A 16,601-nucleotide genomic window follows, 5' to 3' on the forward strand; every position below is an offset into this window, starting at 1 on the left:
CAATTTTCATTAGAATTAGTTGGAGATGCACGCCAGGCTCTTGAACACATATTTTACTAATGTAATGTGTGTGAGTAAGCATTACGTATTTTACTAATGTAATGTGTGTGAGTAAGCATTACGTATTTTACTAATGTAATGTGTGTGAGTAAGCATTACATATTTTACTAATGTAATGTGTGTGAGTAAGCATTACATATTTTACTAATGTAATGTGCGAGTAAGCATTACGTATTTTACTAATGTAATGTGTGTGAGTAAGCATTACGTATTTTACTAATGTAATGTGTGTGAGTAAGCATTACATAATTTAGTAATGTAATGTGTGTGAGTGAGCATTACATATTTTACTAATGTAATGTGTGTGAGTAAGCATTACATAATTTAGTAATGTAATGTGTGTGAGTGAGCATTACGTATTTTACTAATGTAATGTGTGTGAGTAAGCATTACATAATTTAGTAAATGTAATGTGTGTGAGTAAGCATTACGTAATTTACTAATGTAATGTGTGTGAGTAAGCATTACGTAATTTACTAATGTAATGTGTGTGAGTAAGCATTACGTAATTTACTAATGTAATGTGTGTGAGTAAGCATTACGTAATTTACTAATGTAATGTGTGTGAGTAAGCATTACGTATTTTACTAAATGTAATGTGTGTGAGTAAGCATTACATAATTTAGTAAATGTAATGTGTGTGAGTAAGCATTACGTAATTTACTAATGTAATGTGTGTGAGTAAGCATTACATAATTTAGTAAATGTAATGTGTGTGAGTAAGCATTACGTAATTTACTAATAAAATGTGTGTGAGTAAGCATTACGTATTTTACTAATGTAATGTGTGTGAGTAAGCATTACATAATTTACTAATGTAATGTGTGTGAGTAAGCATTACATAATTTAGTAAATGTAATGTGTGTGAATAAGCATTACATAATTTACTAATGTAATGTGTGTGAGTAAGCATTACGTAATTTACTAATAAAATGTGTGTGAGTAAGCATTACGTATTTTACTAATGTAATGTGTGTGAGTAAGCATTACATAATTTACTAATGTAATGTGTGTGAGTAAGCATTACGTATTTTACTAATGTAATGTGTGTGAGTAAGCATTACGTATTTCCTCAGTCAGTTTAGCAGATTTGCTAACAATACAACTCTAAAATAATGACAAACTTGCCTCTTCATGGAGTTTTGAATTAAGATGAGTTTCTTTTTGTCTCAACATTGTTTCTTCATCTTTAAGTCTATCCCGTGTCCTGTTCAGCTCCACTTGCAGTGTAACCATTTCTGGTGTGGGTTTAGTCAGTCTCTCTCTCAGCTCTCGCAATTGCTCCTCATATTCTAAATTGACAGATATCAATAATAAGTTCATTTTAATAAATTGAATATTTTCCATAAATTATCTGTTGAAGTAAAGCATTCACATGAAATAAAATTTGATATATTTAGATGACATATCATTTAACAGAATCTACATGTAAACCACTGTCAGTTTCCATTCTGAGATGTAAACCACTGTCAGTTTCTATTCTGAAATGTAAACCACTGTCAGTTTCATTCTGAGATGTAAACCACTGTCAGTTTCCGTTCTGAGATGTAAACCACTGTCAGTTCCCGTTCTGAGATGTAAACCACTGTCAGTTTCCATTCTGAGAGCATTCATAACGATTTATTGCAAACTAATATCCTAAATATTTGCTGAGATGAATTTGTAACAACTGAGAAATATTTGACAATTTGCCAAAATTCACAGGCCACAATAAAATGAAAAGCTAAATTGGTTACCAACATTCAGACACATTGAAAAGCAATGAAAATGTTGAATACATTTCACAATTTACATAATTTCAGAATTCCATCATTGTACATGACATAATAATCTTCTCAGAACAAACAACTTACTTGTCCTATCAATCTTGAGTTCATGTTTGACTTCAGTCAATGCACTAAAAGAAAAACAAAAATTGAGAACTATCAGTTTAGGTTTTTCCCCAAGCACATAAACCAATGGCATCATCACACAATATGCAAATTTCATGTAAATAAACAATAAATTGGGTAATGTACAAACGTTACATACCGGTCCATCCTATAGATCTACATCGAACATGATACGACAAATTTTAACTAAAAATTGTCTACAATTCTTCATCAATTAGTTCACTAATACTGCATGTTTTGAACAAGATAACAGGGTTGTTCTAAATCATCTTCCTATCTAGCGATTTACTGTGCTACCAAGATAGCAGTGGATTTGACCTCCATTTGAGTCTGTGACACACTCACCCAGGGTACAGTGGATTTGACCTCATTGAGTTTATGACACACTCACCCAGGGTACAGTGGATTAGACCTCGCCCTCAAGTCTGTGGCACACTCACCCAGGGTACAGTGGATTTACCCTTCCCATTGAGTCTGTGACACACTTACCCAGGGTACAGTGGATTTGACCTCCCCATTGAGTCTATGACACACTCACCCAGGGTACAGTGGATTTGACCTCCATTTGAGTCTGTGACACACTCACCCAGGGTACAGTGTATTTGACCTCTACTTGAGTCTGTGACAAACTCAACCAGGGTGGGTTATCCACTTTTTAAGATTTTAACTTGAGCCTCAATACTGAGGCTGCACAAAAACCAAATGACTAAACGTAATCAGCTAGTTTTGGAAATTTAAACACAAAAAATTTAATAAGTGATGACTATGGACAGCTTCATAAACAAGTACATACAAGGTATAAACTGTGTCAATTTTACTCACGTTTTTGTATTATGCAATTCTCTCCTCAGTACGGCTGCTTCTTCTTTCACCGAAGGGTAATCTGCCATCTCACGTAGTTTATCACTCATGATATCGTTGTGTTTGGTCATATCTAGAGTATCTTTTTTTAATTTCTGAAGTTCAATCTATAACATAAGACACATTTTACTGATAACTATTCATTATATTTTCCTTACGACATTTTTCATTTCTTTTATATTTCAGACTAGTAGCTTCGCGGTGAGTGACTTTTGCGGTAAGTGGGTTTCATATCTGGTGGGTTTCGAGGGGAGTAGGGCTTTGTCTCAGTAACTGGTCTTTTCATCCTTGTTGAGAATTGAAGTTTTATGTTTCTTCAACAACTGGCACTATTCTGGGAATACCATCCTGGCAGGAGTTCCAAAATAGGACCCATGCTCTGATAATGCCTCTAGTTTCAAAGACCAATAAACATTACCATTATGATCTTATTGGTGTTGCAAAGGATAGTTGAATATTGTTTATTGAAATTAATAATCCCCATAACTGTTTTCCAATATAGATAAATTGTAGTACGTAACAAACTGTATAACTCAGTCTCAACAATGAAATAAAGGAATGTATATATTTACATTATTACTAATGCATTGCAATACAACTAATTCAAATTGAAAGAAATTGCAATATAAAGTATTCCATCAGTAATACTTCTCAAAGGCGTATTTCGCGACCAGTGTTATTTATGAAAATATTTATAATTTTATAAACTTGCTTGGCAATACCCACCCCAATTAGATATAATGTATACATATTTTAATAAATAAAGATATACTAACAAAAATAAAATAATAATTATTTTATATTTTATTATATAACCTGCACAACAGTAATCAATATTTTCCTTGCTAGAATGATGTGTAACTTCATACGGGAACCCTGATAAAGTTCACAACTGGCGATTTAGCAATATTAGGGATTGTCAACTTCCCGTGAATTTGATTATCTAACATGTTTAGGTTCATGCGCTGCAAGTTGCAGAGCATGTACCTAAGCGGCCGTACCCCAGCAAACAATTAAGCCAAGGCGGTTTCGATATCAAAATCAAGAAACTCTCCAATTTGACACAATCTGGGAATTCGAATTACTAAATGAAGTACAGGACGACGAAGCTGAAATATCTAAGAACCAACACATACCAAAAATCTCAAAAGTGAATATTCGTGGTGTATTTTAATTCTAATCGGGCCGGAAATGGGAATTTGTTAGTACTCTAAAAAACATACTAGCGATCCGTTAGGATTGCCCCAAAAATTGTGTGTGTGTGTGATTTCCATGTAGTTTTCACGTATTAATTCTTTTGTGATTTGTTTGGCTTGGCTGATTTTGCTCAAACGTGGCAGGTATGTCACATCTTCACCGTAGTTACTAGGAAAAATCTGGAAAAAAAATGTTGGCCCACCGATGCCATAGCAACAGCCAAAAAACTGATTTTTGAATAGCTTTGCGCCAAATGTATCTCCTTTTTCAAATTTAGGATAACACCTCAGACATAGCTCATTCTACTCAGCTTGAGTGTGGGCAAACATTCACTGTTTTTTTATGTACCGGTATATTTTCATTACCAAGAAAATTGACCTCAAAGTTGGGGTAACTTTTCACTTCACCAGCAACGGGCTCTGTGACTTTTTTGACTTGGCCGATTTTGTTCATATATAAACTTATTTTTGAAAACATTAGTCCCAAATTTATTACCTCCTACCAGTCTTGTAATAACAGTGTTCAAATGATCATGGTTTTTATTTTGGCTACATTGCGCATTGGTAAGAGATCACCGGCGCCGACATTGTTACACTGTATCACCGTAATTCTTAAAGTAACTTTGAACTTAAAATGAACTGTAAATGCTGCCTTCATTCTCGAAAATACTATCGAAAATGGTTGGAAATAATAAATGTAACAGCAGAATACGCCCTAGTAAGAAAATTAAAGTGACTTCTAAAGACTGAATGTTTTTTGCGAACTTCATATATGGGGTCCGGTTTTAGTTATAAACCGACGTTAGCTTCACGTTCATGTCCTACCATGGAAACAGCCAAAAACATGTTGCTTGTTTTTTGAGAGGAGCGGATCGCCAACCAGCCTACCGGCTGTTTTAGTATAAGTTAGTAACAACTTGTCAATAATTATGGGATGATTTGTAAGCATAATATTGTTATGAGAACTTCGTTCATTAATAGAATACTGTGCGATGTGCTATTTTCAGGGCCTACCTGATTCAGGCTCCAACCTACTTACTCGTCAGTGTCCAACTGTTATATACAGCCCAGAACACATCAGAATAGTAAAAAAAAGTCAGCAAATGTCAGTTGCCCGTGCCATGAGAGCCGGCCACATAGCCAAAACAATCTGTCAGCCTTCGCCGCCCACAGCATCGATATGATTTTACATTGCATAGAAATGAACACTAAATGCAGCCATCTCGAATCATCATCAATCTTCATGAGTGATGTAACTGGTATTTCCACATATTTGCTTAGTGGTCTGTAAGTGAATGTTGTCAAGTTCGAGAGTGTGTTTTAACGTACAGCGACGTAAGCATTATTGCTACAATTTTGGGCTTGAACATGTTCTATATTCACTCAAAACAACAACAAACCTGAAACAAAAGTAACCGTCCGATCTAAACGACCTGCGTCTATGAAAATCGAGTCTTATCTCCCTTGCGTTTCCGATCGACAGAAAGTCGGGGCCAATCTGCCATGATTGTTTGCTTATCATCAATTCACAAAGGTCAAAAATAAACGTGAATTTAACAACGAACGTTTTTGAAACGAATCAATGTAACTTTCGAACGCATTGTTATGCTAATTTGATTTCCGGCATATTAGTTGACAAAGAAATGAAAGATTTCTTGAATTTTCGACGATAGCTACGTGGATTTGAACCAAAATGTTATCGGCAAGACTCACAATGCGACAGTGGCAGCTACTGAAACGTAATTGAAGGCAAATGAATACGTCAAGCAAAAAAGACTTTTTCCAGTCATAGCGTAAAATGTACATGTACCATTTTGACTCTTGAGGAGAATGGAAATCAGTTGATTTGAGGGTGTCACAATAAGCGAGGGAGGAAATCATTTTTAAGCTACGAAAAAATTAAGACCTTGAACTTACTTTTTGGACTTTAGTACAACGTCATTTTTGTTTGATTACCTAACATTTTTAGGTTCATGTGCTGTAAGTTACAGAGCACATACCTAAGCGGCCGTCTCTCAGCAAATAATGAAGCAAAGACATTTTCAATGTCAAAATCGCGAAACTTTTTTACGCAAACTGGGAAGTTCGAATTACTAAACGAAGTACAGGAAGACGAAGCTTAGATATCCAAGAACTAACACATACCAAAAATTATATCTCAAAAGTGAATATTCGTGGTGTATTTTAAGTCTAACCGGACAATAAGTTGGAATTCTCTAGTACTCTAAATATCCAAATATATTTTAGTATAAGGTAGTAAAAAGCAAAAGGTATCATTGCTAGTTAACACTTTGACCTTTGATCTTTAATCTTTTGAATGCCAACTTTTGTCATCTTTTCACAAAATAAACCTGCATACATTTTTCCATATATTTACGCAAGTATCAGAAAGACACAAGTATCAGAAAGACACAAGTTCCAGAAAGACGCAAGTTCCAGAAAGACGCAAGTATCAGAAAGACGCAAGTATCAGAAAGACGCAAGTATCAGAAAGACGCAAGTATCAGAAAGACGCAAGTATCAGAAAGACGCAAGTATCAGAAAGACGCAAGTATCAGAAAGACGCAAGTATCAGAAAGACGCAAGTATCAGAAAGACGCAAGTATCAGAAAGACGCAAGTATCAGAAAGACACAAGTATCAGAAAGACACAAGTTCCAGAAAGACACAAGTTCCAGAAAGACACAAGTTCCAGAAAGACACAAGTTCCAGAAAGACACAAGTTCCAGAAAGACACAAGTTCCAGAAAGACACAAGTATCAGAAAGACACAAGTATCAGAAAGACACAAGTATCAGAAAGACACAAGTATCAGAAAGACACAAGTATCAGAAAGACACAAGTTCCAAAAAGACACAAGTATCAGAAAGACACAAGTATCAGAAAGACACAAGTTCCAGAAAGACACAAGTATCAGAAAGACACAAGTATCAGAAAGACACAAGTATCAGAAAGACACAAGTATCAGAAAGACACAAGTATCAGAAAGACACAGGTATCAGAAAGACACAAGTATCAGAAAGACACAAGTTCCAGAAAGACACAAGTATCAGAAAGACACAAGTTCCAGAAAGACACAAGTATCAGAAAGACACAAGTTCCAGAAAGACACAAGTATCAGAAAGACACAAGTATCAGAAAGACACAAGTATCAGAAAGACACAAGTTCCAAAAAGACACAAGTATCAGAAAGACACAAGTTCCAAAAAGACACAAGTATCAGAAAGACACAAGTATCAGAAAGACACAAGTTCCAGAAAGACACAAGTATCAGAAAGACACAAGTATCAGAAAGACACAAGTATCAGAAAGACACAAGTATCAGAAAGACACAAGTATCAGAAAGACACAAGTATCAGAAAGACACAAGTTCCAAAAAGACACAAGTATCAGAAAGACACAAGTATCAGAAAGACACAAGTTCCAGAAAGACACAAGTATCAGAAAGACACAAGTATCAGAAAGACACAAGTATCAGAAAGACACAAGTATCAGAAAGACACAAGTATCAGAAAGACACAGGTATCAGAAAGACACAAGTATCAGAAAGACACAAGTTCCAGAAAGACACAAGTATCAGAAAGACACAAGTTCCAGAAAGACACAAGTATCAGAAAGACACAAGTTCCAGAAAGACACAAGTATCAGAAAGACACAAGTATCAGAAAGACACAAGTTCCAGAAAGACACAAGTATCAGAAAGACACAAGTATCAGAAAGACACAAGTATCAGAAAGACACAAGTTCCAAAAAGACACAAGTATCAGAAAGACACAAGTTCCAAAAAGACACAAGTATCAGAAAGACACAAGTATCAGAAAGACACAAGTTCCAGAAAGACACAAGTATCAGAAAGACACAAGTATCAGAAAGACACAAGTATCAGAAAGACACAAGTATCAGAAAGACACAAGTATCAGAAAGACACAAGTATCAGAAAGACACAGGTATCAGAAAGACACAAGTATCAGAAAGACACAGGTATCAGAAAGACACAAGTATCAGAAAGACACAGGTATCAGAAAGACACAAGTATCAGAAAGACACAAGTTCCAGAAAGACACAAGTATCAGAAAGACACAAGTTCCAGAAAGACACAAGTATCAGAAAGACGCAAGTTCCAAAAAGACACAAGTATCAGAAAGACACAAGTATCAGAAAGACACAAGTTCCAAAAAGACACAAGTATCAGAAAGACACAAGTATCAGAAAGACACAAGTATCAGAAAGACACAAGTATCAGAAAGACACAAGTATCAGAAAGACACAAGTATCAGAAAGACACAAGTTCCAGAAAGACACAAGTATCAGAAAGACGCAAGTATCAGAAAGACACAAGTATCAGAAAGACACAAGTATCAGAAAGACACAAGTATCAGAAAGACACAAGTATCAGAAAGACACAAGTATCAGAAAGACACAAGTATCAGAAAGACACAAGTTCCAAAAAGACACAAGTATCAGAAAGACACAAGTATCAGAAAGACACAAGTATCAGAAAGACACAAGTATCAGAAAGACACAAGTATCAGAAAGACACAAGTATCAGAAAGACACAAGTATCAGAAAGACACAAGTTCCAAAAAGACACAAGTATCAGAAAGACGCAAGTATCAGAAAGACGCAAGTATCAGAAAGACACAAGTATCAGAAAGACACAAGTATCAGAAAGACACAAGTATCAGAAAGACACAAGTATCAGAAAGACACAAGTTCCAAAAAGACACAAGTATCAGAAAGACACAAGTATCAGAAAGACACAAGTATCAGAAAGACACAAGTTCCAGAAAGACACAAGTATCAGAAAGACACAAGTATCAGAAAGACACAAGTATCAGAAAGACACAAGTTCCAGAAAGACACAAGTATCAGAAAGACACAAGTTCCAGAAAGACACAAGTATCAGAAAGATACAAGTTCCAGAAAGACACATGTATCAGAAAGACACAAGTATCAGAAAGACACAAGTATCAGAAAGACACAAGTTCCAGAAAGACACAAGTATCAGAAAGACACAAGTTCCAAAAAGACACAAGTATATTGTGCAAAAATCGTGTGCACTGATATAATACACATCATATTTCTGGTCAAGTGTTATTGATATGTAAATGTCTTGTTTCTTAACCCTTTGTTGACCATTGTGTAGAACAGCACTACTGGTTGAACACTCCTCGATAGATCAGTGTCTCTCAACTCCACAGTTTTGACATACAAAGTGACAGAGCAGTTCACTTACACGAGAAGACACAGGTAAGTACATTGCAGATTGTTTATATATGCAGAATAACATATTGATAGCTGTATTTTTCATTCTGACTGCGGGAAAATATTTTCAAGAGTTTTCAGTTCAATTGAGTGTGAAAAAAGAACACCAATTCAGCAGCAGGAGCAAAAGAATTTAGATAATCATATTTTTGAGGAAAGAATGTAAACTTTATTATTATCACAACCTCATTAGGATTATAATTAAAGTCCAGAAACAGTTTAAAGCTCACTGTTGATATGAACAAGAGGGTACAATGTGCATCATGTACAGCTCAAAGATATTCACAATCAACACAAAAATCAATAGACTGGAGTCCATTGTCATGAACACAATAGTTTCTTGAGTTCTTTGTACATGTATAACAGTACAGTCACAGTCCCTCTATCATGATAGAGGGACTGTGGTACAGTCGTTCTACATGATCGCATGCCTATGTATCAGTTCACACAATTTTATAGCCTTTGTGGTTGTTTGTTAGGTCAAAACCTGTCACTTTCCTCCAAGGGAGGTGCAAGCTAGTGTAGGCATTCTATTGGTCAACAGCTATGCAAATTATTTGTAATCATGGAACTAAAATGTATACCACCCTGGTTACTGTACTGATAAATCAATGAATTGTATAAGTAAGGTTGGTTATATCTTAGTTCATAGCATAGAACTGTGGTTTATACCGTATTACCCCGGGCACGCGCCCCTCCCCGGGCAAGCGCCCACCCCCCTGTTTTCACAAAAGTTACATGTTGGGGACATCCTCGGTTAAACGCCCAGGGTGATTTTTAGCCAAGAATGGGGTCAACAATAAAGTTTTATTTGTCAAAAACGAACGCGTTTAAATAGTGTGTTTGTTACGGTAGTGTGGTGGCCTGAAAAGGGCCGTTTTGTTTGTGTTTTTACGTAAAAACTCATTGGAAGAGCATCGCCAGATGGACGCGGAGCTCTTTGGGAACGACCAAAAACGTATCCGTGTCCAGCCATTGGTTGGCCACGTAGAGGTCAAAATACGCGTTCTATTTTTACGCGTTAAGTTAGGCTCTTAAGTTTCACCCCCTCCGGAATGTTCTACTTTCGCAGTCTAATCGCAGGTTTTTCGAAAAACGTCAAAAAAAACACAAGAATTAGTGGAAATGTTTCTATTTGGGGCGGATTATTGATAGAGGATAATGTCTTTATTACAAAAATGCTGAAAAACTGTGAGTTTTTGCCTTAGTTATTTTTTTATCGGCGAAAAACTGCGAACTCGGCAAATTTGGTTGCACAACTTCCCTCTATCATATACACCCAGCGACACCGATGCCAGCTGACTGTGAACGGGAGCTAGCACTTTTGAGACATCACGTCGTAAACTTGCTACTTTCTTTCCATCCTTCATCACAGCTATGGCATTACGGTCATGTGGATTATTTTTCTGTCGTTGAAGAAAAAAACATTTTGCCGACCTCAAGTCCATTACGATAACCGTAATGAGGCATGCCGGCGGTGGAAATTTGTTGCATCATAATTTTGTCACGTGTGTGGGTGCGTGAATAAATCATGTTAATGAGGTCGACCAGAGATTATTTTCAGTCTGTTTTTTATGTATCGCCATCATTTGGATATGCTTATGTATTCACAATAGTTTGTAAACATTTCACATCAGTAATACAAGTTTTCTTCGTTTCATAACCCTGTTTGCTATTCTTCAGTAATTACGATGCGATGTATCAATACGTGCCTGAACAAAATTATGCTAATGAGATCATCGCCTTCTTGGATTACAAACGGTAGTTTTTCCCGGCCGTTTCGAATTGCACTGGTCACGGTTACTAAAAAAGACCCTGTGTCTTAGTGTTCCCACAGTTCTTGACTGAGTGCTCACGTTTATTGAAACCTCGCATAAATCAAGAAATAAGTACGTGTACAAAATGTACGAAAGCATTCCTTTATTTGACCTTATCATACGATCACAAAAACAACTTTTTAAAATCTTTTTTGGGGTGGTCCTCGGGTAAGCGCCCACCCCCAATTTTTCCCGATTTTGTACGTTCAGGTCCCTGGGCGCGTGCCCGGGGTAATACGGTAGTTCCATGTTCGTACTAACTGTTAGCCCCCTTCTATGTATGAATCCAACATGGTCTTGATATGCAAACATATGGGATTAGCTAAAATCTCAGTCTGTACTAGAATTGACAACTATTTTCCATTACATGGTCCATTAGGCAAACAAATTTTCAAAATATATCAGTATCAAGGATTTCAGTTTATATAGATAGTCATAAGTTGAAGCAGACAGACATTTAATATACCGTACTTCCCCGATCATAAGCCCCTCTCCAGGTACAATGTATAAGCCCACCCCTCTATTTTTAGACATTTAACGATTGGAAGGCATCCCCGATTATAAGCCCAGGGTGTTTTTACCGGACGACAATGACATATATAGGTGTAAAAATCATGCTTAGTACGGTAGTTTGGTTCTTCGTTTACTATTACCTTTCCGAAACTATTGTGAATAGGGTGTGAACGAGTAAACTATTCTTCAACGTAACCAAATAATTGTATCTAAAATGACCAGCCAGAGCACAAGTAAACAACGTAATGGAGTTTATTGACTATGAAGATACAGTTCCAATCATTCATTTTTAAAATTGTCCATTCCATCACCGTCCCTCAAGGGGGACGGTGATTCCATTATGCGTTTAATATGATGCTTTTGAAATGATGCGTTTGATATGATGCGTTTGATGTTTGATATGATGCTTTTAAAATAATGCGTTTGATATGACGCGTTTGATATGATGCGTTTGATATGATGCGTTTAATATGATGCATTTGATATGATGCATTTGATATGATGCATTTGATATGATGCGTTTGATGCTTTTAAAATAATGCTTTTGAAATAATGCGTTTGATATGACGCGTTTGATATGACGCGTTTGATATGACGCGTTTGATATGATGCGTTTGATATGATGCGTTTGATATGATGCGTTTGATATGATGCGTTTGATATGATGCGTTTGATATGATGCGTTTGATATGATGCGTTTGATATGATGCGTTTGATATGATGGATTTGATATGATGCCTTTGATATGATGCCTTTGATATGATGCCTTTGATATGATGCCTTTGATATGATGCCTTTGATATGATGCCTTTGATATGATGCCTTTGATATGATGCGTTTGATATGATGCGTTTGATATGATGCGTTTGATATGATGCGTTTGATATGATGCGTTTGATATGATGCGTTTGATATGATGTGTTTGATATGATGCGTTTGATATGATGCGTTTGATATGCGTTTGATATGATGCGTTTGATATGATGCGTTTGATATGCGTTTGATATGATGCATTTGATATGATGCATTTGATATGATGCATTTGATATGATGCGTTTGATATGATGTGTTTGATATGCGTTTGATATGATGCGTTTGATATGATGCGTTTGATATGATGCGTTTGATATGATGCGTTTGATATGATGCGTTTGATATGATGCGTTTGATATGATGCGTTTGATATGATGCGTTTGATATGATGCGTTTGATATGATGCGTTTAATATGATGCATTTGATATGATGCGTTTGATATGATGCGTTTGATATGATGAGTTTGATATGATGAGTTTGATATGATGCGTTTGATATGATGCGTTTGATATGATGCTTTTGATATGATGCTTTTGATATGATGCGTTTGATATGATGCGTTTGATATGATGCATTTGATATGATGCATTTGATATGATGCGTTTGATATGATGCGTTTGATATGATGCCTTTGATATGATGCCTTTGATATGATGCGTTTGATATGATGCGTTTGATATGCGTTTGATATGATGCGTTTGATATGATGCGTTTGATATGATGCGTTTGATATGATGCGTTTGATATGATGCGTTTGATATGCGTTTGATATGATGCGTTTGATATGCGTTTGATATGATGCATTTGATATGATGTGTTTGATATGCGTTTGATATGATGCGTTTGATATGATGCGTTTGATATGCGTTTGATATGATGCGTTTGATATGATGAGTTTGATATGATGCGTTTGATATGATGCGTTTAATATGATGCATTTGATATGATGCGTTTAATATGATGCATTTGATATGATGCGTTTGATATGATGCGTTTGATATGATGAGTTTGATATGATGCGTTTGATATGATGCTTTTGATATGATGCTTTTGATATGATGCGTTTGATATGATGCGTTTGATATGATGCGTTTGATATGATGCATTTGATATGATGCATTTGATATGATGCGTTTGATATGATGCGTTTGATATGATGCTTTTGATATGATGCGTTTGATATGATGCGTTTGATATGATGCTTTTGATATGATGCTTTTGATATGATGCGTTTGATATGATGCGTTTGATATGATGCTTTTGATATGATGCTTTTGATATGATGCATTTGATATGATGCATTTGATATGATGCATTTGATATGATGCGTTTGATATGATGCATTTGATATGATGCATTTGATATGATGCATTTGATATGATGCTTTTGATATGATGCTTTTGATATGATGCATTTGATATGATGCATTTGATATGATGCGTTTGATATGATGCGTTTGATATGATGCTTTTGATATGATGCGTTTGATATGATGCGTTTGATATGATGCTTTTGATATGATGCTTTTGATATGATGCTTTTGATATGATGCGTTTGATATGATGCGTTTGATATGATGCTTTTGATATGATGCATTTGATATGATGCATTTGATATGATGCATTTGATATGATGCATTTGATATGATGCGTTTGATATGATGCATTTGATATGATGCATTTGATATGATGCATTTGATATGATGCTTTTGATATGATGCATTTGATATGATGCATTTGATATGATGCATTTGATATGATGCATTTGATATGATGCGTTTGATATGATGCGTTTGATATGATGCGTTTGATATGATGCATTTGATATGATGCATTTGATATGATGCATTTGATATGATGCGTTTGATATGATGCGTTTGATATGATGCATTTGATATGATGCATTTGATATGATGCATTTGATATGATGCTTTTGATATGATGCTTTTGATATGATGCATTTGATATGATGCGTTTGATATGATGGATTTGATATGAAACCTGATCAACATTGTTCTTTCACCCTAAATGTGAACGTCTATTGCATGATGACCACCCTTTGAACATGTGAGAAATTACCTTTCAAAAGATGTCAGATAGGCCAACATATTACCCATGGGTCCCAGCTTTTTACACTTAATAAATCATGGCCAATGCAATTGCTTTACGTCTCCTATAAGATGCACCTGCTAGCAATGAAGCAATTCTGTGATGTGAGAGACATTGCTCACAGCATTGATATTGATTTGTTTTTTTTGGAAATTTTACTATTTTAAATTAAACTATACAAACAAAATTGTGACTTTGAATGACAATGCTCACATCAATCTAAGTCTGATTTGCAGGATAAGAGTACAGTCTTAGATATTAGACACACAGGTTACTAAAGATAACAGGAATATTTTTACAAATATGAAGATGTCTACTTCACTATATGTTTTTTAATTAACTTCCTTATTATTTATTACAGCCATAATGCTTCGCTATCTGATAATAATCTCTGTTGTCATGTATGTGGCAGCAGCAGCCAAATATTATGCTGACCAAACTAAACAAGAAAAAGAAGTGGGCGACATTTTACGGGACATTGAGTTAAAAGAATTGGAAGAACTTATGCTTATTGCATCTAAGCGCCAATGGAGTAAGAATCATAATAATACCACCATTTTTCCCGATTGAGTCATCTGTAAATGTTTGTATCTGAAACTACTACTCAGATTATTTAAGAAACTACCCAAAAACACCTTTCCAGTCACTTGTTTGTCTGTAAGTAAAGCATACATACATACTCCAAATCAAAACACTGTCAACATTGTGAATTGCATACATTGCACCTATTTACGTCACAGACATACTTCATTGCTTGAGGAGGCACATACAGAAAAAATGCAATAAGCATTAGAATTGAGTTTGAGAGAGGGGTAGTAAATTTATTATTATAATACGTATCATAGCTACACCCCTTCTCATAGAAAATTGGATTTAAATAGGCCATATTTTCTCAGGTGCAGACATATGTAGCAAGATAGACAACCGTTATAAGTTTTCGTGTGTCAGTGGTTCACCAGCATGTATCTCAAATCGGTACTGGTGTGATGCTCTAATGGACTGTGAAGACGGTTCTGATGAAGAAGGTGATGACTGTGTAACCAAACATGAGGGTAAGCTTTCATAAACAAACAGATGATTATATTTAGCTTGATAATTAATATGCAATAGAAGACAAATTTGGAAGGGCCCTTTACTCGCCTTTGTTAACAGAGCCGTACAACAATTATGCAAATTAGTGAGCTTAATGACTCTGAAAGGGAATGTTATTTTTTGGGGTGAACCATTATTTCTGGTGAGTGGCTGAATAAAAAAGGGGTTTGCCAGAAAATATATTGCATAGGAAAAAACTTAAAAAAACCTTGAAATTGGTGCAATTATTCATGTAAATAAATTAATTAATATTCAACATTGTGGATTTACAACTCTTCTATGTTTCTACTTGTAACAGATGACTGCAAATCTTCGTATTTTAACAAAGACTTAGAGTTCTTCCAGTGTACCGACAACAAGATGTGTTTAGACAAATGCCGTAGATGTGATGGAGTTTGTGACTGCTTGGATGAAAGTGATGAGAAAGATTGTGACCCCAATGATATGAATTCAGAACCATGTGACCAACAAGCTGTAGTTAATAAGTGTCCAAATGGCCCATAAATGACAACAATCCTGAATGACAGGGACTTAACAAACTCATATGTATAAAATTAATATGTAATTAACCACTGTATCATGTTAATAAAAATCATAGTTTTTGTGATAACCACAGTTACATCAAGTACCAAGTCAGTAAATTAGCATACTAATTCACTATCAACTTTTAACTAACCACAGTCACTCAGAATAGTTTTGGTGACTGTAATGATATTATAATATAATTTGTTTCCTTTCATGCTGGTATTAATATTTCTTTACTTCCAAACATATATTACAGTAAACCCAATATCCACTACGGTGTTCACAAACATAATGGTATTACATCATAGTAGCAACTATTCAATGGGTAAAATGCTATTAAACTGAATAAAGCATGTATGGATCAGTTTTGCAACTAAAATATTGAACTATTCACAGCTGCATTCATGGTTGAAACAGTGACTACAGTCAGACAGTAGCAGTCACTCAACACAATCAGTCA

General features: G+C 35.4%; 2 protein-coding genes across 3 annotated transcripts in view; one reads left to right on the top strand and one right to left on the bottom strand.

Annotated features, from left to right (window-relative positions):
- The window catches only part of LOC100329045 (oral facial digital syndrome protein), a 41,892-nt gene that overhangs the window by 16,435 nt on the left and 8,856 nt on the right, over window positions 1-16,601 (bottom strand). For both annotated transcript variants that reach the window (XM_085498071.1, XM_085498070.1), the window contains exons 13-15: window positions 2,775-2,920; window positions 1,914-1,957; window positions 1,189-1,352 (exon numbers count right to left, since the gene is read on the bottom strand). In XM_085498071.1, the coding sequence (XP_085354197.1) occupies window positions 1,189-1,352; window positions 1,914-1,957; window positions 2,775-2,920 (354 nt within the window). The remainder of the gene's footprint in view (window positions 1-1,188; window positions 1,353-1,913; window positions 1,958-2,774; window positions 2,921-16,601) is intronic.
- LOC102800507 (uncharacterized) lies at window positions 9,157-16,231 on the top strand. Its single transcript, XM_085498610.1, has 4 exons — window positions 9,157-9,257; window positions 14,886-15,056; window positions 15,421-15,576; window positions 15,915-16,231. The coding sequence occupies exons 2-4, from the start codon at window positions 14,891-14,893 to the stop codon at window positions 16,118-16,120; spliced, it is 528 nt and encodes a 175-aa protein (XP_085354736.1). The 5' UTR covers window positions 9,157-9,257; window positions 14,886-14,890; the 3' UTR covers window positions 16,121-16,231.

Source organism: Saccoglossus kowalevskii, chromosome 4 (assembly GCF_978046115.1).
Source record: "Saccoglossus kowalevskii chromosome 4, keSacKowa6.1, whole genome shotgun sequence".
In the NCBI taxonomy this organism is placed as follows: domain Eukaryota; kingdom Metazoa; phylum Hemichordata; class Enteropneusta; family Harrimaniidae; genus Saccoglossus; species Saccoglossus kowalevskii.

Coding starts and splice junctions, on each gene's coding strand:
- LOC102800507 (XM_085498610.1), top strand. CDS start 14,891: ATGCTTCGCTATCTGATAATAATCTCTGTTGTCATGTATGTGGCAGCA. Junction 15,057..15,420: donor TGCATCTAAGCGCCAATGGA/GTAAGAATCATA, acceptor ATATTTTCTCAG/GTGCAGACATATGTAGCAAG. Junction 15,577..15,914: donor CTGTGTAACCAAACATGAGG/GTAAGCTTTCAT, acceptor TACTTGTAACAG/ATGACTGCAAATCTTCGTAT.